The 23,764-nt window shown below is 38.8% G+C and overlaps 1 protein-coding gene across 10 annotated transcripts in view; it reads right to left on the reverse strand.

Annotated features, from left to right (window-relative positions):
• CNTN4 (contactin 4) overlaps positions 1 to 23,764 on the reverse strand; it is an 874,155-nt gene that overhangs the window by 114,725 nt on the left and 735,666 nt on the right. For all 10 annotated transcript variants that reach the window (XM_023620062.2, XM_023620061.2, XM_070238574.1 and 7 more), the window contains one exon: positions 10,947 to 11,097. In XM_023620062.2, the coding sequence (XP_023475830.1) occupies positions 10,947 to 11,097 (151 nt within the window). The remainder of the gene's footprint in view (positions 1 to 10,946; positions 11,098 to 23,764) is intronic.

Here is a 23,764-nt window from a genome sequence, read left to right on the forward strand (position 1 = left end):
CTCTCTTCCCCTCATTTACTGTATGAGACTTGCTCATGTCTAGCCTTTAATCTTGCACGTATATGAGCTCCAACGTGGAGAGCACCCCGTTCCCTCTTTGCCTCTCTATGTGGATCACTTTAGTTAACAACAGCTTAAACTCACTTCCTCTTGGAAGTCAATTTTGGCAGACCCTGCCTGACTCTGAGAGCCTCTTCCCTGTGTGTTTCTTAAGCACTGCCACGTACTTCTGTTTGGACTATGTTATGCTAATTTGTACTTCACTGGTGGTTTCCAAATTATATCATGTGTGCATATATTGTCACAATAGCTGAATTTTATAAAACTCTAGGAAACAAGTCTTGGAATTTCCATCTTCTCTTTTCTCCTTCAACCAAACTAGACCATTTATAATTTTCATAAGCATAAAATTAAAATGAAAACTCCTGCATAAAACAGTCACTATAAACCACTGACTTCTCAACCAGGCATGAAAATTTCCCAACACTTCATTCTTTTACTGGTTTTCCAGAAATTTGGGGAAGACGATCAGGGATGTGCTTTCCTCTCCATCCCCAACACCTCTCACCTTCTGTGTTTTCACCTTTAAAGTTCCCCCTGCTTTCACTTCTCCAGGGAGTTCAAGGCTTTGGGGGCATGAAAAGAAGTTCCCCCTAGCAAAAGTTGGGAACCACTGCTCTAGAGACAGAAGGGAGAGCATTCAGGCCTCTAACCAAATTTACCTCCTTTCACTTTGCATTAGAAGGACCCAGTGGAAGTGACAATTTAACCAAAAGGTAAGTCACAAAGGACAAGTAAAAGGCACAGAAAACCAAAACACTACCAAAATAAAAAAGAAAGCCAAGCAAAGGGGAGGTCATGTTACTAGGAAAATGTTTCAAAGATGTATTTCCAGAAACGTGCCATGAGTTGGACTGGGAGGTCGGCAGACTTTTTCTGCAAAGGGCCAGATGGTAAATATTTTAGGCTTTGCAGCCCAGGTGGTCTCTGTCAAAATTCCTCAACCTTGCCCTTGTAGTGTGAAAGCAGCCTACACAATTTGTAAATGAGCAAGTATGGCTGTGTGTCCAACAAAACTTTGTTTACGGACACTAAAATTTGAATTTCATCTAATTTTCATGTGTTACAAAATGCTATTTTTCTTTTGATTTATTTCCTATCATTTAAAAATGTAAAACCATTCTCAGCTTGCAGGCTGTGCAAGCACAGGTGGTGGATTGGATTTGACCTGTGGGCTATAGTTTGTCAAGCCCTAGATAAGAGTGCTTCAGGCAGAGAGAACAGCATGTTCAAAGGCTCTGTGGCGAGAGGAATAAGGGCATTTGAAGAACTGACAGGAGGTCCACACGGCTGAAGAAGTATGGTTGAGGTTGAGTAAGTGGGAGAGCAGGTAGGACAGCAAGTCAGGAGCCTGACCAGTGTAGGGTGCTCTTGGTCATGGGATTGGCCATCTGTTCTAAGGCCAATGAGAAACCACCAAATCTTGTCACACCTGGCTGTGCATTAGAATCACCTGGGAAACTTAAAAACAAATTCAAATTCCTAGGTCTCACCTCAGAATTTCTCAGAAAGAATCTTTGGGGATAGAGAGTGGGATTCTGCATTTTTTGTACCTCTGTTGGTTCTGCTATATCCACCTCGGCATTAGTCTGCAGACCTGAATTTGGTAACTACTTCTGGGTCTCTGCTTTGGGGATAGAGAAACACTGCCCCCAAAAGGTCAGGTTTCCCAGATGGGTGCATGGTAAGTCACAACAGATACCACCTGAGCACACACTTTGAACACAATTGATCAGGGACGGGAAACAATTTTGAAGGAAGTGTGGAGACTCATGCCAAAATCATTCCCTAACTGTGTCTGTTTCCAGTGAAGTGCAAGCTCCACAGGCTGCCATGCAATGCCCTTCTCAGCCTGATTCTGGGAAATCTTCCATCCTTTCTCTCTCTGCTCAAACAGTGCTCTGTACTTTCCTCTTGACTATATTTTGTTCTTGCTGCTCCTTCCACTTAAATATCCCACCACCACCTTTCTCCACCAATCTCCTCCAGAAGCAGATGATTTTGGTTGGCTGCTTCACCCATTTCATACAAAAATATTGAGTATCTACAGTGTTACACAGTATCAGGAGCTGGGGGGACTAATGTGCTCAAACACACTGGGCACCTTTCCTCATGGCCCTTTCAGCCTGTTTTGGGAAATTAACATATTTCATAATCATATCCATAAATATAAAATTTATAACTGTGAAAGAAAGAAGGAAAAAAAATCCATAGTCTCAGTTCCCAGGGAAACCGCTGTTAACATTTTGGTGGAGTTCCTTCCAGGCTTTTTTCTTTGCATGTATATCAAAATATCTATATATATAAGTGTGTTGAAGACTACAGAATGATATTTTATGTACAGTTAAAAAATAAAATTTATAACTTTATTAATATGAAAAGTCTCTGTCCTTTAAACTACTATATAAATTTTGTCTCCTTTCATATGACACCTGTAGAACCCTGATTTAAATTAGGTTACATTCATAATCTCAAATACATCTTGTGCAGAAGAAGTATGTGACAAATGTTTATTGAATTTATCAGAGATGTGATATGGGAAGTTTCATTTTGTGGAAGACTTGAGTGGGGGCTGGTTCCAAATAAAGCAGTTAAGAGGTTAGTTTAATAGTTGCAAAGTCCATGCAAGTGATAATAAGGCTAGAAACTAGGACAGGGGCAGAGGACTGACTAACAAAGAGAGGATTCATGTGGGAGACACCTGGAAAGATTTTTTTTTTTAATCAGGTGTTGCCTTTAGATTGGTGACCTTATTTTAAGTACTTCCATATAAAAATTCAGTTCTCTTCTCAGCATGTCCTGAGGCATAACCAGTACCATGACCACATGAACAGAACAGGTGGTAGGTAGACCCTGCCTGAATTTGGGCATCACTTTAATCCCTGACCATAATAAAACATGATGTACTAGAGGGAGGCAGAAAAGGATTACGGCTGAGCATGAGTTCATGGAGTCTCCCACAGGACTGGGTCTGTGTCTCATTACAAACGTCTAAAAACAAATCTCTCTAAACTCTTTTGCAACTGCTCTTTAGGGCAGCTTAAAGCCATAACTATTTTATCCATGGCTCTAGGAGACACAAACTGAGGTAATGGGGACAAGTTCCAGGTCTGAATTTGGAGAGGAGAAGGAGCTCGCTTTCCATAACTGCACATGCAAAATTAAAATGATATAGTACGACCAATAAGCAGGGCAACAGATTCTATCTAGAGCAAGGATGCTGCCTGGCTTTGATGTTGTTTTGCCTCCAAGGCAGGATTTGCATTATTATGGAGATGAACTGTCTCTAATTATTGCAATAACATAATTGTTCCCCAGGGCAGAATTCCTAATAACAGAGCTGTATAGCTCCCCAGCAACTGTAAGAGATATCCTGAGGGCAGGTTTCTCATTAAAAGCACATATATAGACACTCTGCCTCCAGAAGAGAAACAGAATGCCTGAAGCAATAAACTTTCCTTTCCATGCTAAGATTCTATCAGCCTTCTGGGCAAATACCTGCCATCACATTTGCTCTGCCTCCCAGACTGCCATCGTCTTCAGACCAGGGTTTCACACCTTATATACAACATGGAGCTCTGCAGCCCTGAGCTGGGATTTCCCTCCATGTATTACATGAATTTCAACTCTTTCAAAGGCCTTTGGGAAGACAGGCATATTAGGGTCATGATCTAATTTCATCTCAGAGGGCAAGACACAAGAACATGAATTTTTTTTTTTCCTATTTGAGTTGAATATTCTCATCGAATGTTAGACTTGATCTGATTATACTACAGGGGTCAGGCAAACCTAAACATATATTTCAGTCTGTGAAGAAATGTCTAAGAAAATGGGTGCTTATACAATTTTATTGTATCTTCAAAACTGGTCCACGGTGGCCTAGAAGTGCTCTGCCCAAGGTGATGTCAAGGTTCCTAAATCTAGCAGTCGTCTTTAAGCCTTTATTTGGTTGGACCTCTTGGAAGCACCAACATTTGCTCCTTCTTGAACCTTTCTGCTCCCTTGGTTGGTTTGTTACATTCTGCCAGTTGTTCTTCCACTTTTTTGAGCCCCCTCTTTAGTCCTCCCAGCAGGCTCTGCTTCTACCCCTTCTTGCCATGTGGCTGTTCCTCAGGGTTCCTTCCTTTGATGCACAGATGTTCTCATTCTACAAAACTCTCTCTGGATGAACTTCTCCACTCCTTGGCTTCTTATCTACTGACGAGATAAGGTCTCTGCCTTTACTCTCCTAACTCAGGCCCATATTTCAATTTCCTGTCGGACATTCACTCACTGAGCACTCACTGTATACCATATTGTCCTAGATGCTAGTGTTACAGCATGGAACAAAACACACACAAAGGACCCCATGTAACTAAGGGTCCTTCAAAGTAGAAGAAGGAGGCAGAAAAGGAAGTCAGAGTGATGTGATGTGAGAAGAGCTCGACCTGACTTGCCTTTGCTAGCTCTGAAGATGGAGGAAGGGGCCATGAATCAAGGAATGCTGGTGACCTCTGGAAAGCTGCAAACAGATTCTCCCCATGAGCCTCCAGAAGGAACGCAAGATTTTAGCCAGTGAGACTCATTTCAGACTTTCGATGTCCAGGACTGTAAGATATTACATTTGCATTGTTTAAGCTAAATATACACACATGCATGTGCACATGCACAAATTTCTGTTCTCTTGGAATTTACATTCTGATTGGGTGAAGGATGGGGAAGATGGATAATGAAATAAAACAGGGAATACGTAGTATGTTAGATGGCGATAAGAACTACAGAAAATATAAAGCAGGAAAAGAGAGATGGGGAGTTTTACAATTTTAAGTAGGTTATTGGGAAAAGGCTTTTCACTCAGAAGATGACACTTGAATGAGAATTCCCACTTGAATGTGACATCTCCACTTGCAGGCACCTTAAATTCCACATGTTAATATTCATCTCTTTATTTTCCCCTTTCGACTGTGCCCTTTCTATATTCACTATTGTGGTAAACGGCACTGCAGTCCACCAGCTGCTCAAGTTGGACCCTCTGGGAGTCATTTTCCTTTTTTCCCTCCTTTTAAAAATCTTTCTACTTAATATATCATTAAGTCTTTTAAATTCTGCCTTTAATAGCCTGTATACCTGTCTTCCTCCTTTACTCTCAGGAGACTGACATCATTCAAGTTCATTTGATTTCCATCCTAGAATACTGTCTGAAATGGGTCTCTCTGTTTCTCCTATCTGGCTCCACTCTGATTCTTTCTCCATGTTGTAAGCAGAGCAATCCTACTGCAGCACACATATGCCTGTGCACTCCCTTGCATAAAATTCTTCACTTTTCTCCAGTGTCTTCTAGTTCAAGTCTAAACTCTACAGACATAAAATTCAAGGCCTCTACAATCTATTGTTGGCTTCCATTTTTCAATGTTCCTTCTCAATATATCACCTTTATAACACACGTCCTAGGATTATTGGAAAAGTTAGATTATTTTGCTGTTGGGCCCCTGCCCTAGCCTATGAGCATCTTGAGGGCTAGTTTTACATCTCGTCTTTCTATCTCTAGTGCCAAGCAGAGGACCTAGCATATGGCAAGCACACAAATGAATGCTTTGTTCATTGAATGAAGTTGGAGTTGGCTAGTTTGACAGAATAGTCATGCTGCTGTTCTGAAACCATGCCTGCGACATGCAGGCTGTGGGTTTGAGATTCTTTTCAGAAACACTCAGTGGCTTATCTAGATCTGTTTATTATTCATTAGCTTGACATAATGTATTAGCCTAATGTCTAAAAGAGAGGACAGAAATTCTCAAGCATAGGTAAGGGTAAGAAGTCTCTATTTACACAATGTTAACTAAACATTTCATTCATTCTTCAACTTCAGTGAGAAGTAAAACATTTTGTCTAAGTGAATTTTCCAGACAACTAAATTTACCCCGTAAGCACTAAATTATTTTTTAAATATAACCATTCAGGGGAGAGTGGTCTTTCTATGTGCTGTACAGTAGCTTGCTTTACTAATCTAAGCTCACTAAAGATGATTTTTCCTCTTCTGAGACATTACATAACAATAATTATCATCTTTTGCTACAGAGATAAATAAAAGTACTTATTACCTTATTAATACTGTCTTTAATTTGGGGTAGCATACTTTCCAGAAAGATATTGAAGGAAGCGATCAGGATAGTGAGGGGATGCCAAATGACATCATATGAAGAATACCAGGGACAGTTGGGCTTGGAAAAGAACTGAAAGAGGACATGAGAGTAGCTGGCCAGTATATAAGGGGAAAAGGAATGGTGGAGAAGAATTAGATTTGTCAAAGCAAAACAAAAAACAAAGAGAGGAAGTTACAAAGATATAATTATGAAGAAATAACCTTTTAACAATTAGTTTGGTCTCCATCATTAGAAGTAACTAGGAAGCTCTAGCCATTGTGGGGATCCCTGTCCTGGAATGGAAGCTGGGCTTCGTGACCACAGTAGGCATTTGGTATTGTTGTCTGCCCAGCATCCATTTACTCTTCTTGTGGTAGCAGGACCCTGAATTTCTGTGAGGAAATCCCTGTCCCATTCTCAGTCCATGTGGTTTGAGGTGGAGCTTCCTTCCCCATGTGCCTCTTAGGATAAGCACACGACTCATGTCCTCCTAATCAAAGCAATACATTTCCCTTGAGTGCAGCTGGCTCAGGGCAGAACACTGACCAAGGCAGGTTTATTCAATTCTGTGAGAATCTGTTCTAGAATTGCTGTGAGATGCTGGGGAAAAAGGGCAAGCATGGGCTGCTGGCAGCCATCCTATCACCAGGAGAGGAGAGCCCATGAGAAAACAGAGTCAACACAGAGGAAGGCTCTGCTGAGAGAGGAAGAGAGCAAGACAGCCCTGATGCCACTGTATGAGCACCTGAGCCCTGTCTCACCTCTCAAGTCACAATCCATCTCTGGCCTTCTCAAATGTCTGAGCCAATGAATTCTCTTTTGTAGTGAAGCCAATTTTGAGTTAGGTTTCTGTCACTTGCAACCAAAAGAGTTCATCCTGGTTGATACATGGTTTTATGGCTCCTTATAATTCTAGGATCCTAGGTTTCTATTAATGACTCTGCTGTTTCTGTGTTTTGATGTTTTTTGTTTCTACTAGATCAACTTCAATCTCATCTGTCTCAAGTGCCTTCTGTCTAGAAACTAAAAGTAAGCAAAATTATGAATCTTATTCAGTTAGTAGCCTTAATTGCTCAATTAATCCAAATAATTTTATGACTTTGATGGTGACTAGAGGCTCTCCTAAGGACTAACGTACTTGGGCTTTGTGAAAGGTCCTCCCTGCTTTAAATATCTGATGTTGCCTACATTCTGATTGCTCGATAAGTGTACAAGAAATGTTTTAGGTATATGGATATGCTGCCTACACAATAACAAAACTATAAAAATTGAAAATTAAATCTTTCTTTTAGATGCTTGGTTTAATATACATAAGGCCAGCGTGAATATGCTTTAAATTTCTAAAGGCATGAAAAAACAAAATAAGTATATAAAAATATATTTTTTAAATAGTTCATATGTTAACATTAAACCAGTGTCTCTGAATTTATATCCACTGAGAAACTACAGTACAACCATATGATTGAATAAGATAAAAACTTAAAGAATGTTGTTTATACTTTTATCGTAAACTCATTTGTAGGCAGTAGGTTAGTTAAAATTGAAATTAAAATAAGTAGTGTTTGGAAAGTGTTTCAAAATATAGAATCTAGGGAGAATATTGATAAAAAGGAGTGCTTGATCATAAAGTTTTGTTTCATCAAACTTTGTTTATACCAGTATTTTATACTTAAGAGATTAATAATTTTAACTCAAAGTTTAAAGATTTGCCTTTTGATTCTTAAGATTCCACATCTCAAAAGAGAATTAGGGCTAAGAAATCAGTGCATTAGAAACTATACTCAAAGATGGGCATAATCAAAGAATTTTGCCTTTCGTGTTAGTTTAACAATGTCAATCTTTTCATAAAATAGGAATTCTAAAATTTTTTACACATGAATTCTATGTAGGATTGCTTTTGCTCACTTACTCACTTGATTTTGTTTCTACTTTACCAGAAAAAAAAGAAAAGAAAAGAAAAACGGCAGAATTTCTTCTCTGCCAATGAGGAAATAATAGTAAGATCTTTCCTCTTTTTCATCCTTTTGGGAAATTATAAGATGCTCAATTGAGCTTATGTTTTCTCAGAATTTAAAAACCAGGGCCCCATGGAGTAAACTTGGTCCATGGATGTGTGGCCCATATTATACTAACATTAAAATAAAAACATTAGTTGCTGACATTTAAAAATTAAGATAGTTCAAATAAAAGTCAAGATTTATAGTTTCTCTTGAAAAGTGAGAAGACAGGGAGGCACCTGATCTGCATCCATATGGTGGCAATATGCTACAATTGAGTGACAGGTGTCTCCCTTTGATAGGGCACACACTGAACTCCCCACCATTCTCGTTATATTACACCTGGCCAGGTTTGGATTCATTTACATTACCAAAATCAGTCTATCTGCTTAACACATTTTGAGTGAGGTAGAAGGGAGGAGCAGAGCTGTGACAACACAACACCCATGTGGAGAATGAAGGCTAATATTGATAGTTTGGGTCATGCCTGGTAACACTGGAGCTGGAGGTGATAAATAGGAAGACTTGGGTAGTGATGGGGAGTTTCCTTGGTTTAAATATATCTTTAGTGTCATATAAATGTTGAAGCAATATTTGAACCCTATTAATCAAGTCAGGAGTAGAAAGAACGAAAACTGGAGAGGGACAGATTTGTGGTAAGACAAGTGGTAGAAACAATTATATTCACTTATCAAATAGAATTCTTGATATTGATATACCATTTTCCTAAAGGTAATTCAATCATTTTGTAACAATGGTTAAGTTACAGCAGTGGAAAGCAGTCAATAATATGGTTCAAAAGGTCAGGTTGTCTCTTTTCTTCTAGGCATACAGTAACATTGTATTTCTCTGCTGGGTTGAACTTCAGCAGAGCTATGTGACTTGTTCTGGCCAATGAAACGTGAGTGAAAGTAAAGTGTTTCACTTCTAAACAGAAGTTTTAAGGGCCCATGCCTGTTTGGCCACCCTCTTTTTCTTCTGTAATTCCAATGTTCCAGAGAATGCTTCTCCACCAGCCCTGGTTTTAAAGGGCCACCAGCAGACTCATGATGGGCATGCAGTGTGAATGAGAAGTTGCCTTTTGTTGTTTTAAGCCACTGTAGTTTGCTTGTTACATCAGCATAGCTTAGCCTCTCCAGCACTGATCTACCATGTACTTTAACTTCATTCATTCATGGTTTTTGACATGTGTGTCTATTATCCATATTATTTTTTAAATGTTTTTCTTTATATCATTGTTAAATTAAAACTTCTAAAATGTAGCCTTATTTTAAGCAATACATGTGGTATATACTATATATATTTCAATTACAGTTTAATACACATCAAACTAAATACATAATTATTACAAGTAATCTTACATACCACATTTTGGGAAACACTGAGGTAAAATAGGAAAGGAATCTGATGTTTAAGGCTACAAAATAAGAAATTGTGGTCTCAAATCCCAGGTTTGGCTCCAAGTTTGAATGCCATGCCAATATTCAGAGAACTATACTGCTTTTTGATATAACAGAAATCAGAAAGAGACATGTATTATGAATTTAATATGTGTGTGAATACACCATCTATAAACCATATCAGGTTTGCTTGCAAAAATCATTAATAAGGACAGCATTATCAGTGCAATGGCCTAATCTGCATATGCAAATCCAAAGGTGTGCAGGTGTAAAGGGTAGATACATACACATTTTTACAGGCTTCCCCATTGCATCCTTGAGTACTTGACCTTTAGCATCAATTAAAATCATTATGTATACAGCTGGTAAATGTTATCTTATGGGTGACATAGATTCATGCATAATTACCATTTTCCAACAGACTGAGTAGATTACAGAAAGGGGTGGGGGATGTTTTATAGGGGTGACAGTCAAGAAAAGGTCTTAGAGATACCTGCCATTTGTTGCAATATGACCTAAAACTACAAACAACCCATATATATTTACATTGTATAAACAACATGCATTCTAAATGTAATTCATGTATAATAGGAAATACATAGGTGAAGAATTTAGATATCAGAAAGAAAAAAACTGTTTTTTCAAAAAGACGATTAAAATAATTAAAGCCATGTTATTTGCAGAATGAGTTTTGGAATTAGAGATATTTATTGGAATTAGATATTATTGGAATTAGAAATTCAAAAAAGGAAAGACTAACAAGAGACATAATAGCCATTGCCAAATATTTGTGGGGTTGTCACAGCAAAGAAGAATTGGATTTATGTGTTCACGCAAAAAGGAGGTAGGATGGAGAAAAGTGGGCAAGTCTACAAATAAATTTTAGGCTAAATTAAGAAAGGTATTTCTGGCTGCTCATCTTTGGGCAGCTATTGCAGTCTTCAACAGGGATCATGTGATCTATCCCTACAGGCAGATAAACTCTTTCTATCAGGAATGGGCCAGACCCATGGCACAGTGGTTAAGTCTGGCACACTCTACTTCAGTGGCCTGGGTTTGAAGGTTTGGATTCTGGGTGCAGATGTACACCAATGGTTGGCGGCCATGCTGTGGCAGCAACCCACATATAAAGTGGAGGAAGATTGGCACAGATGTTAGCTCAGGGCTAATCTTCCTCAGCACAAAAAAAAAAAAAAAAAAAAGGATTATGAAAACCAACTAACTTACCACCCTCTTCCAAAGCTTCAGTTCTTTGATTAACATTTAGTCCATGAATAGCAGATAGTAAATTCTTCCCTCTAGAACTATTAATAACAGACCAATAAATTACTACAGGTCAATCAAATGTTAAAAATATTTCAAGATAGTACCTTTCATTTTCTCTTAGTATGTCCCTTCCTTTCTTCCAGGTGTAGACAGGTTTCGGAGAAGCTTTGGGCTTACACTCGATGACAACTTCACCTCCCACTTTGACAAGAGTTACCCTTTTTAAGAGGGTTCTCGAAAAGTCCGGACCCAAGGCTGGAAGAGAATATAGAAAATAAAATAAGTAATTATTATGGAAGGAACAAACCCCAATAGATCTTTAGACTTTTTCTTCCTGTAATGCACTTATTGTTGCATCGGGCAACAAAGGGAGGAAGTTTTTTCCTAAAGCAAAGGGAGTAAGTACTGTAGGTTTTGATGGATTTATTAAAATTTGAGGTATAATTTACACATTGCAAAATGCACCAGTTATAAGTGTTCAGCTTGATGAATCTGGTATACTATACTATGACGATCAAGATAAAGAACACTCCATCACTTTATCAAGGGATTCTTTAAAAAAAATTAGTCCATGTTCTAATGAACAAAAATTTAAAAATTTCAGGAAAGCAAAAGGGAAAGACAAGAAAATCGATGAAGCATTTTTCTGATTGTGTAGGCTGAAGCATTCCCTCTTAGATACAGTTACTGCCTCTGCTCTGTCCCATAGCATTCTGTACATGTCTCCACCAGACAACATGCTGAAATGTCTATATCATCACCCTCCGTGAGCTTCTTCTTAAAAACAAGGGCTTCCTTCCGCTTCCCACTACTACTGCCTAACGCAATGCTCAGCTCACGCGGAGAAATTGCGACTTGCTCTTAGAAAACTCTATTCCATGCTCACTACTAGTATTCTAAAAAATTCACTCATGTTGACACCAAATATATAGTTACTATATAATCTTACATAATTAATAATTGATTAATATTCCATTAATTATTTAGGAAAGAATTATTTCTTTCCTAAAACAATAGATACACATTTATATCCTCTCAGAAGGAATATAAAAGACACCTTTCTGAAAAATCTCCATTTTCTTCTGAGTTAATTAAATTAACACATTCTAGAGCCTGTTGTGAGAAGAGATTTCTCTCTTCAATTTTTACCATATTTAAAATCCCTCATGTCCTGAAGTTTGACCTGATGGAATTTAAGATTTCAGGCCATGTTGAGGATGAAATTTAAATACTAACCAGAAATTACTTAAAGAAGAACAGGGAGTAAGTGTGTGTGTATGTGGGTGAGGAGAACGGGTCGATTTCTTAAATGTACCCAAACCATAAGTTCATGATTTTAAAAAAACAAAAACAAGCTTCAACAGAAGCAAGTTAAATCTTTACTAAGTGCTTTTGTTGTGGAAATATTTTCAGTAATTGTCTAGAAGGAAAGAGAGATGGGAAGTTTACAATTTTTTTTTTTTTTTTGGCTGAGGAAGATTCACCCTGAGCTAACATCTATTGCCAATCTTCCTCTACTTTGTATGTGAGCCACTGTCACAGCATGGCCACTGATAGATGAGTGGTGTAGGTTCACGCCTAGGAACTGAACCCAGGCCTCCAAAACAGAGCACACTGAACTTAACCACTAGGCCACCAGGGCTGGCCTAGGAAGGTTACTTTTTAATGGGGTGATGCAAAGTACACATAGGGCTGGTTTTACTATGTGAAGGTAAAATTAAATAAATGGATCTAGTAGGCAATTGCTATCTCAATCAGTCTACCTTGGATTCATGAGGAGAGTCTATAATTCAGAGAGTACTTCTATAATGATAAGTGCAATTAATATGTAGAGAGCAAGTACAGATGTTTCTGCTATAATGAGATAAGTGCATTCCTAGTATGATCTAGAAAATCACATAATAAAAATTATAGGGTTTGGGCCAGCCCAGTGGTGCAGTGGTTAAGCGTGAGCATTCCTCTTCCGTGGCCCAGGGTTTGCCGGTTCGGATCCTAGGTGTGGACATGACACTGCTTGGCACGCCATGCTGTGGTAGGCGTCCCACATGTAAAGTGGAGGAAGATGGGCATGGATGTTAGCTCAGGGCCAGTCTTCCTCAAACAAAAGAGGAGGATTGGCAGCAGTTAGCTCAGGGCTGGTCTTCCTCAAAAAAAAAACCCAAAAAACAACAAAAAAAATTATAGGGTTATGAAAAAGATAAGGTCAGGACAGACCTAGTCAATATTTATGTAACAAAAACACTAACAAAAACAATAATCATCCTAGTAAATATTTAAGCATGATTAAAAAGACAGCTTGAATTCCTAATAGATAAACACTACAAAAAATACAAGATTTCAGTGCGTGTGTGTATGTGTGTATGAAGAGAGCTTGATGGCAGAGGGACGAAGGAAGAGCTGAGTTTGCTAAACTATGAAACAAGGCAAACTGCAGAAAAACTGAGGAGAACCATGCTCTAAGCACTGCCAGGTTAGAGTAAGTGGCTGGACTGAGCCAAGACGAAGAATGTGGGGTGAAGGGGAATCATGGTCAGTACGCTTTTTGCCTCGGCTGGTTGTGCTGATCTGTGCTAGTGGGCTCTGTGGTTGGCTGCTGCACCCAGTGACACACATGGACAAAGCTAGCACCTACGTTGTACTGCATTGTTCCCCATTTACCAATCCCACACAGGCTCATATGCAACATAGAAAGGTTCTCACCGCAGAACAAACTCATCTTAGGTAAACACCTAAACTGACACAGTAATGTAAAAAAAAAATGAAGTCCCTGGAAGTTTTTTAAAAAGGATATTTTGTGAAATAGAGTTACAAATCTGTATCATATAAAAATCCCTTCTTAAAACTATATCTTTCTAAACAGATATATTTTTATCACTTTAGGCAAATATTTTTCTTCTGTTCAGGAGGAATTCTGCAGTTGCATTTGAAATGAGTTTACGTAAATCAAACTGTGCACAACACATGGGTGGATTTGTCAAAAAACTATATATTGCTTTTATGGGATTTGAAATAGTGTGATATCAGCCACACAGAAGGAAGAAAACACACATTCCAGTTTCAAAAACATTTGTACTGTACTGTTTATGTGCATATTATCTTTTGGATATCCTAGAGATAAGACTGGTTTTGAAAATCTTTCACTAATAAAAATGGAATTATAAATTCAAATATTTTTCCCTTTCTTTACTCAATTTCCTTAATTTACTTCTAGTGTTATCAACCCTGCAAATCTATCAGTTGCGACTATAAGTGGTAGTGCTTTCTAGGGCAAAATTGTCAGACTTGCAGCAGTTTTGTTTTTTTTTTTTTTAGGAAGATTAGCCCTGAGCTAACTACTGCCAGTCCTCCTCTTTTTTCTGAGGAAGCCTGGCCCTGAGCTAACAGCGTGCCCATCTTCCTCTTCTTTATATGTGGGACGCCTACCACAGCATGGTGTGCCAAGCGGTGCCACGTCCACACCCGGGATCCAAACCAGCAAACCCCAGGCCGCTGAGAAGCGGAACGTGCGAACTTAATCACTGCGCCACCAGGCCAGCCCAGCAGTTTTTGAATACTTGAGCCATTAATGGGTTTCTTAACATTCTGCCATTTTGTGAACATCTTTTGCATTCGAGATGCCTTTAAGCTTGTGGAATGATGCTTTTTTCCTGTTTGTACCCTATATTTACTCTGATTTCCAAACATTGGCCCAGGAGAAGCATTAAAGAAAAGTGAAAGAAGCCTGTTCAATTTGACATTCACAGAGAACGAGGGTTTAAAAGTTATTGGTAAGTCCCCAGTAGGGTGCTATGAGAATCCAACCTTGGCTAGCACTGAAAAAATTAATGCAAGCTGAAGGTGAAACTTCGCTAGATTTCTAATAGTTCAGAAAAGATGAAACCAATGGTCAAATTATGCACTTGAGTCTGAGAGTAGCTCAGATACTGGGAACATCCTCATTTGCTAAATCACTTAGAGGATAATATTTCTTTCATGGACTACTGTGGGCACTGCTCTCTCAGTGTTGGAATGAGTCATGCTACAGGACCTCTTCCAGGTGGGAAATGCAACCTGTTTGTTTTTTATCAATGATCTTTAATACATTAACGTCACATTATCTACGAGAAGCATACAGCTGAGAGAGCCCTCTATGCAATTCTCATCTGTTTGTTTTTACTTAATTAAATTACTCTTGGTCACATGTTAAGGGTATTTTAAGTGGCCAATAGAACCCTTGAAAACAAAAGTTTTGTACCTTAGTACCATTTCCCAAGAGAGATGGTAAGAATGATAATGCCTTAACAGGATGTGCACTGGCTGTCCCACTTGGGAAATATATGGGTGTGATGTTTTACTCTACTATTTAAGAGCAAAAGATAATCATGCATGCCAGTTCTTTCACAGTCTGTAGAAACATCACTGGGAACATTGCCAGTTGATGGGGACTATTAAGGCTGGGCCCTTTAGAAGTTCAGAATTTCATATTATTTTAACCTTTATCTATTATCTTTAACTATTACCTCATCATTCCATAAAAATAAACCTAGAGGGAATGCATTCATTCAAATATTTCCACCACTGAAGAGACAACGCTGGTGTTACATGTTAAAACCCTCAACTTCTCCTGGCTACAGTGGGAATTTTCTTCTTTCTAGGTCCATCATTTCAGGATGGTGGATTCAAAATCAGCCCTCTCTGATCAAGGATAATATTTGCAAGGAGACTCTCAACAAGACTCTAAAGTAAGATTTTCCAGTCCTAAGATCAGCGTGATGTGTCCCTTCTACGTCCCTAACACCAGGCCCTACTTGCTGGTTTCCACTGAATGCCCTTTTTCTCTAGGGCTCGTCCTACCATGGTAATTCATATTTATGGGCTTCTGTTCCTTTGGAGCAGAAATAATAATATTTACAGTCACAAGGTTGTTTTGAAGATTAAATAACACATGTATTGCACATTAAGTACTGAGCACAATATTTGCCCAGAGTAAGAACTTCATACCTACTCCCCCCCCTCTGCTATTTCCACTGCTGCCACTACCACCACCACCATTATTAGGAGACTTTATGCTGAAAAACTTCTTAGAGCCAAAGAAATACATCTTGGTTTGAGAAAAACAAAAACATTTTTGTTCTGAAATACTTATAGACTTACAGAAAGTTGCAAAGATAATACAGAGAGGTCCTATGTATCTTTCACTCAGTTTCTCCCAATGGTTACACGATATGTGAGCACTGTATAATATCAAAACCAGGACACTGATAATTGGTACAACATGTGTGTATAGTTCTGTATTTTATCACATACGTAGACTTGAGTCATTTCCACTGAAATCAAGATATAGAACTACTCCATCACTACAAAGATTTCTCTCATGCTACCTCTTTATAGCCACATCCAGACCCCTCCTACCTAGAAACCACTAATCTGTTCTCTGTCTCTATAGTTTTCTCATTTTGAGAATGTTAGGAATATGGAATCATATATTATGGGACCTTTTGGGATTTTTCTTTTTCACTCAGCATAACGCTCTTGAGATCCATCCAAGTTGTTGTGTGTATCAACAGTTAGTTCCTCTTTACTGCTGAGTAGTAGTATCTCTTCCATCTTGGTGTGGATGAGAAATACATCTTTCATGTTGGCATTTCAGGCACTATGATAACTGACAAATTGAGCACAGGAACCATTTCAAGATCTCTCAACACTTTCTTTGCCAAAAAGTAGGATGAAGCTTAGCCTTTTTTCTTTCTATAAAAGGTTTGAAAAGCCAAAACTTAATTGTGTAGACATGGATGGAAACTTTTTTCTTATTCCAAGAAAAACACTTGAAAGCCATTTTAGAACATCATTTCTTATACAATAATTAACACATTGATTGAAAATCACTCTCAAATGCTTTAAGTAGATCCACATCTGCTAAACCTCCCTTGAGCTACCCTATCTATAAAATATAATAAAACAACATGCATTTTGAAATATCTGTAATCACTTTCACTTTATTATATCAGTCCAAATTAGTGATATTTCATTATATTTGCCACTATGTCCTAAATGCTCATACACATTTGTGTCTTTGGTTAGACAAGCAGTGTACAGTATTGTGCTCTTGATTATGAATAACTTTATTATGAGATAGAAATATTTGTTGAACAGAAGAGTCATTAGACTGTGATAGTGAGAGTCCTATAATACCAGTAGTTAAGAAATGGTAGCTCTTCTTGTTAGCTACTCTTAGTCCATCAGTTCCTGGAAGACATGGAGTATATATTATGAATCTGTATATCCCTTGGACGTAGCATAGTGCTGGGCACAAGCAGACGTTTAATCAATATTTGTTGAATTAATGTATGTTGTAGGAGAGAACTCAGGAATTCAGTTCAAAATAGGAAATTCCCTTCTTATAATGCTTTGCCTGGATACCACACCCCTTTCTTCCCTCCAAGTGTAGCTGTCAATTGTTTCTTGAACTTCCAGGCATGTGTACAGGACAATCCATCCTCTCTGGATTTGGACCTCAGTCTAATGAAGCAGAATTACCCAAAAAATACAATCTGAGCTGTTTATACTCTGAAAGCACCTGGTATGATGGTAGATGTTTAACAACTGGCTCTCCAAACAAAACAAAACACCAAAGAACTTAGTTTTCAGTGCTTGCCAACTTCTTTGGTATTAACACTTCCATTATGGCCAATTTTAAGCTACCAAGAAGTCACTGAATGCTGAATTGAGAAGGATACATAGAATCACCTCCTGCCAGTATAAGCTAGCTCCAGTGCCTAACTTCCTTTTCTTATTTCCAAAAACACACATTTATGGGAAGATTATAGGACAGTGGGCCCGGGAGTTCAGCTTTCCTCAGATTTGGAGCTTTCTCAGAGGCAGAACCACCATCTCCCCTCTTCTCTCTAGGTACTCCCAACCAACCAACCCTGTGCTGAGACCATGGGAACTTCAACTCCCTTCCAATTCCTAAGATTGGTTCAACTTGTTCAAAGAATCTGTTCCCTGAGGCTTTCAGTCAAGGTATCACAGTAGTTTTAAGGGCTTCAGTTACACATGCCCTGCCCTAGACACACAGGCTCAATGTGGATGAGCGATGTTTATGTAATCCAGCAGTGACTGATCTCTTGCATATCGTGTTCTTTCAATAAGGTACTTAGTGAAGTAGTTTAACATGCAAAGAGAACACGTATTTTGCCTTTGTGCTCTGCTTATTTTCAACCACATTCAAAAGGCTTTATTAAAAGCAACCTGTATTACACTCAGTACAAATTAATTTCTTCAGAAGCCTAGAAGAGCCAGTGTCTGCTCATGTTGGGGGGAGGTGGGATGGGGAAGCTGGAAGGTTGTTGGTGCAAATGCTTTATTTCTGGGAGAAATTGTCTCACATGATTGATAGAGCTTTTGTCAATATTAGGTTCAATAATGGAAACACGGATTAACTGGATGTAGAGAGGGTATACCAATAGTCATTACTCTTCCCTCCAACCCCTACTTGCTTTTACAAATTAGAAACCTACTCCGCTGTGATGGCTTGAGATTGGGTAACAACGGGATCTAGAAAGCAGATTCTAGATCTGTGGCACACAAATTTAACTGATCAGAAGAATCACGTGGAGAAGCTTGTTAACTCTATATACTCCTGAACTCTACCCGCCATGAGAAGGACCTGAGAATTTATAATTTTACAATTTTTGCCACTGAAAACGTGATCCCCAGAGCAGAAGCATTGGTGATCACCTGGGGGCTTGTTAGAAATGCAGAATCTCAGGCTCCACCCTAGACCTGAAATTAGAATATGAATTTAACAAGATCCTTAAGTAATTTACACATGTGTTGAAGTTTGAAACAATTTGTTCCAGAATGTGGTGGACGGGGGGGGGGGGGGGGGGGGGGGGGGGGGGGGGAATAGTTACTTCATTAAATTAATTTATCTATTCACTAATTCAAACAGACTTGTGGTGGATAATGGTAAAAGATACAAAGTCATAAATACTTTGGCTAAAGGCAAACATACGAACCGTAGGAAACAATCTTACTATATTTAGTACAATAGAGTGAATTTCTGGAAGCCAAAGCAGATAGGTCAACATAGTGGGCGGAGAGAAAAAGAAAAGCATATTTCTCACTGGCTGCTAAAAGAAAACACAATTTTGCTAGAATGTTCAAGCTTTCCCCCTGGCTCTACATTTTAAGAAGAATTTATTGGAAATCTCTTTATGTAAAGGACTATGGACCTCAGAATGGATAATGCCTTCCCATCAATTTTACAGAAGCCTCGGAGATTTTGGCTGTAGGACAGTGTACGGTATCAATACTCTGAGTTACGGTTTAAACTCTAACTCACTGAAGGCATTTACTATGGAATTGTCTGTGTGGAATTGTCACAACATTCATCCCTCAGATTTCAGTGTCTCCCTTCAGTGGGCTTTAAGACACCAAAGCCAGGCCATCAACATCTTAGTTCAGTCCTCACGTGGCAGTCTGTGAAATCACTCTGTGTGCCTATTCCTACTCACTCTCTTGGTGAAATGGCTCCTTCAGCCAGGGTTGGAATCTCTGATGCCTGGTATTTTCTTCTACAGGAGGACTTTGGATCCCGAGTTCTGATCCAAATCAAATTTTGCTAGGTAGACTACATTCAAGTTAAACAAACAAACAGAAACCCTCTGTGTAGGCTAGATTTCCTATTTTAGGATAGTAGTTCTCAAGGTACAGTCTTTGAGCAGCAGCATCAGCATCAACTGGGAATTTGTTAGAAATGAAAATCCTCAGGGCCCGCTTCAGAACTACTATATGAGAAATTCTGGGGGTAGGGCTCAATAATCTGTGTTTTAACAAGTCCTCCAGGTGATTTTGATGCATGGTGAAGTTTGAAAATCAATGGCCTTCTGATCTGATCAATTTGAGCGCTAGGTCCCAAATTGTGCTTTTCATTGGAATCACACTTGGGCAGTTTTAAGGAATAATGCCTGGGTCCCAGGCCCAGAGGCTGAATCAGTTGGTATGGAGATGGTATGGCATCGAGGTATTAAAATGCTCCCCAGAGATTATAATCTGCAGGAAAATTTGCGAACCACAAAAATGGGGCTTACTAGTGATTTTGCGGCTGTCTACATTACAAGCTTTCGGTATGGATATGAGTTAAAGGCAAGAAATTTCTTATATTGCTACTACAGGCTTGCAAAAAGCTTTCACATGTGATCTCTTTTAGTTTTGACAGTAAGGTAACAACATCCTCGTTTTACTGATAAATGGAGGCTTAGTAACTTATTAAAGATATTAAATTTGAATTTGAGATCCAAGTTGCATAGCTTTCCCTGTTCATGACAATTTAAGTAAAGCTTCTGCTTAGATGACTCTATTTGGGTAAGAAAGGCATTTGTCCTCTCATTGGATGCTGATCACACAGCACGTTTGATTATTTTGTAATCTGGCTCAATGAGGCAGTTGAGAAATAGGAACGAGATGCAGATGAGCACTTGTGAAAGTCCCTGTTAAATAACTTTTAGTTTAGCCTTAATGTTTTTCTAATTTGCAAGCCAACCATCTGGATAAATGCCAAATTAAGCAGATAATTGCTCAAGCCTACACCTCACTTTAATTGGACCATCAGTTCCGTAATGGTATTGGAGTGTCCTGCCAGGGTCAGATGTCTTCCACCACACAGAATCCCCAGGATACTGACCCATCGGACAGAAGTTCCTCAGGACAGAAGCTACTTCTGTTCCACTATACAGTCCTGGCAAAGTCAGGTCATATTCAAAAGATCACTAGGCAGACATCTACTTGCTTTTAGAAGTAGTTCATACCACTTCAAAATCAAAGACACCCTAGTTACACTACCCATTATGATCCAGGTAAATTGGACAAAGTAACCAAGCATCTTGGTTTAGCACAATTACTTGTCCTCTGCAGAGAATGCCATTGGTATCCTCACATAGATTCTTTTTTCTGGCCCCTGCTGCTGTGAGTATTGGCTGCTTACCACCTCCAGCTGCCCTCTTCTCTGCAGAACTGAATAGAAGGTTTTGCTCCAAAACTCCCCAACCCCTACTGCCACTACCACCACCACCAAGGGGCAGACCAATGACTGACTGAGACAGGGATTTTTTAAAAAGGCCAGCCTCCTTGCCTCAGGTGGGAATAACTCTGAGATGCAGTTTATGTTCCAGATACTCCTCTCCAGAATGAGCTATAGGCTAGACCTTACTTGAGACCATGTCCTTGCTCTGCTCTGCTCCCCTCTTTTCTACCTTGCTTTCTCTTAGAATTTTTTTTAGAGAACATTCCTTCAAGCGCTCACAGGTACCTGAATCTATGCCTCTGCTTTTTGGATCTTAGTTATCCTCTATCTTTACCTCATGATATATACATGGCATAAGCATTCTGTATGGAGAATCACAGAAAATTTCAATTTTGGCAATTCAATCAGAAGTCATTGTCACCCATATGATCATCTATCTAAGTGGATACAAATACTAAACACAAATAGAAATATTACATTAAAAAAGTTATTTTTTTAACCAATAAAATACGTTAGTTTTTTAATTGCATTTTTATAGAAGATTCAAGGTTCCCCATTATCATAAGTCTTATTACCATAAGACACTATTCACTCCAACATTCCTTCATGAATGCGACAGAGGATGGAATGATGGTATCACCCAGGGGATTGTGCAGCATCCCAGGGATACCCATAGGAGCGTGTCACACAGGTGAACCTCATCCATGACATAGGTTAATACAGGAGAAGAAGTCTGGGCACAGTCCCTGAAGAAGAATAAACTCTCAATTGTAATAGGTCAGTCTCAAACAAGGACATTTCTATTTGATGTACTCATCACCAGGCCTACTCTAATATACTGACCTCAAGGTAAAAGTCTCTCTATGGCATTCACCCATCCAGTGAGTAAATCACCCAGCACCTAGGTTAATTATTTAGCAGTTTCAACCCATTAAATATAGATATGTTACACACACATTAAATACCTAGACAGAAGACATAAAACAAGACCAAGAGAAAAGCCTATTAAATATATGCTTCCTACCCATCTATTATTCATGACTCTAGGGCTATTACCTAGCATGAAAGGGAATCTCCTCTCCAGCACTGGAGGATCTTGATATTTGATCACTAGCTGGAACCATCCTATTTTTTTTTCTTTCTTATACTGAAGTATCTTGTTTTCATTTTATTTCTTTGTTCAATTCAACCTCCCTAAGATTCTAATACAGGTAATACCTAATCAGTTATTTGACCCCAAAGAGGCGAACTATTACTATTCTACAAGAAACAAAGTGACCTGTGGAATACAGTCATATTATAGCTTACCCAAGTTAACCAAAAATAATTTATGTGTATTTTTAAATAGTCAAATGTCTTCTCCTTCATTTACTTAAGAGGACTCTAGGGACTCACCCTTTCAACATTTAACTGCTCTTTATTCACTTGGAATATATTGTGATTTTTTGGAGGGGGCAGGAAAAGTGGGATATTAAGGAGGAAACTTCTAAGCTCGTTTAAGATCCTCTAAAATTGGTCCTTAATTAGTTTTTCCATCTTTCTCTTTCAAGTTTAAACTTTGCCTACATGCTTTATGTATCTGAATAAAAATTTTTGAAAAATATTCTGGATTCTCTACGTGTAAGACACTATCCAGATGTTTTATAACTTTGAGCTATTTCACTCTGATCTGGAATATTCCCGGTTTTCTTTTCTGTCTGTCCAAATATAAATTATTTTTCGAGGCTCAGCTGACTAGCCCAGTCCAAACTCTCTTTCCTGAATTTCTAGAAAGCTTACTATTTTTCCCAACTGTTTGGCTTGTATCATTTACTAATGTGCTTTATTGTTCTCATAGTCAATGTGGTTCAGATTGCGGTGGTTAAAGAACTTCTCAGGAAATCTTCATCTTATCTTTACTGCTCTAGTTTGCTGACTGCAAGGGACTTAAGAAAGGACTCAGATCAAGAATTCATTCAGAATTAGTTTCAAATGGATATGATTTGAAATAACCCTCTGATTGTAAAAGTTGGAGCAGTGATTCCCACCTCACCGGCTTTGAATCCTGGGTGGGGGGAAGGCAAGGAGGAAGGGACTGGGGAGGGCTCTGCAGAGAGTTGTTATATCTCACGTATACATACAAATATGTACATATTCTCATACAGTCTATATATAAATGCATACATCTCACATATACTCTGTTATGTTCAGTGGTGGGTAGGTGCTCTAGAAAAAAATCATTAATAGCCTTTCTCACTTCAGGCTCTGCTTTTGGGACTTTAGTCATCCTCTATCTTTACCCCACGATTATATCCCATGATTTGCAGTCATTTGTTGCTACCAAATTTTGTTACTTTAAAAAAGGGAGTTACAAAATCTTTTAGAATTATAATGGAGTCCTCAGACTCATAAATTGGCAAGCACTCACCTAGAGGGTTTTAGGACAGTATGATTCCTTCATTAGGCCACAGACCCTCACTTTTAGCTGTTCTTCTAACTAGCTGACGTAATAGTAGAGAAGACGCTTCTTTCTGCAGAACATCCTAAGCAACCTACCATGGAGAACTGTGTTCCAAAAGAGTCAGTTCCAACTACTGACCCAGGCAGGGTAGGACCAGCATCCTTGTCTTGGAAGAAGTTGGAATTATTGTTCCCAACATTTATAGGGTGGCAGGTATGTGTGTTTAGGCTTCCAAAAAGGTCACACATACAGTAGGCCAAGCCAAGCCGATGTCTATTCCCGGAGCACAGAATGCTCCTAGGCCTCTTTGAAAAAGGCCACAGCCCCATGAACTCTCACAAATTCTTGTCTTTGATGGGATGTTGGTCCAAGTAAAGAAATGAGGAGAAGAACAATTGAGGAAGCTGTTTCTTCTTCTTTTTTTTTTTTTTTTACCTTGCACAGGGTAGAAATACATTCAATTAGGGAGCATATAC

The sequence above is a fragment of the Equus caballus genome, chromosome 16 (genome assembly GCF_041296265.1).
Source record: "Equus caballus isolate H_3958 breed thoroughbred chromosome 16, TB-T2T, whole genome shotgun sequence".
Lineage (NCBI taxonomy): Eukaryota > Metazoa > Chordata > Mammalia > Perissodactyla > Equidae > Equus > Equus caballus.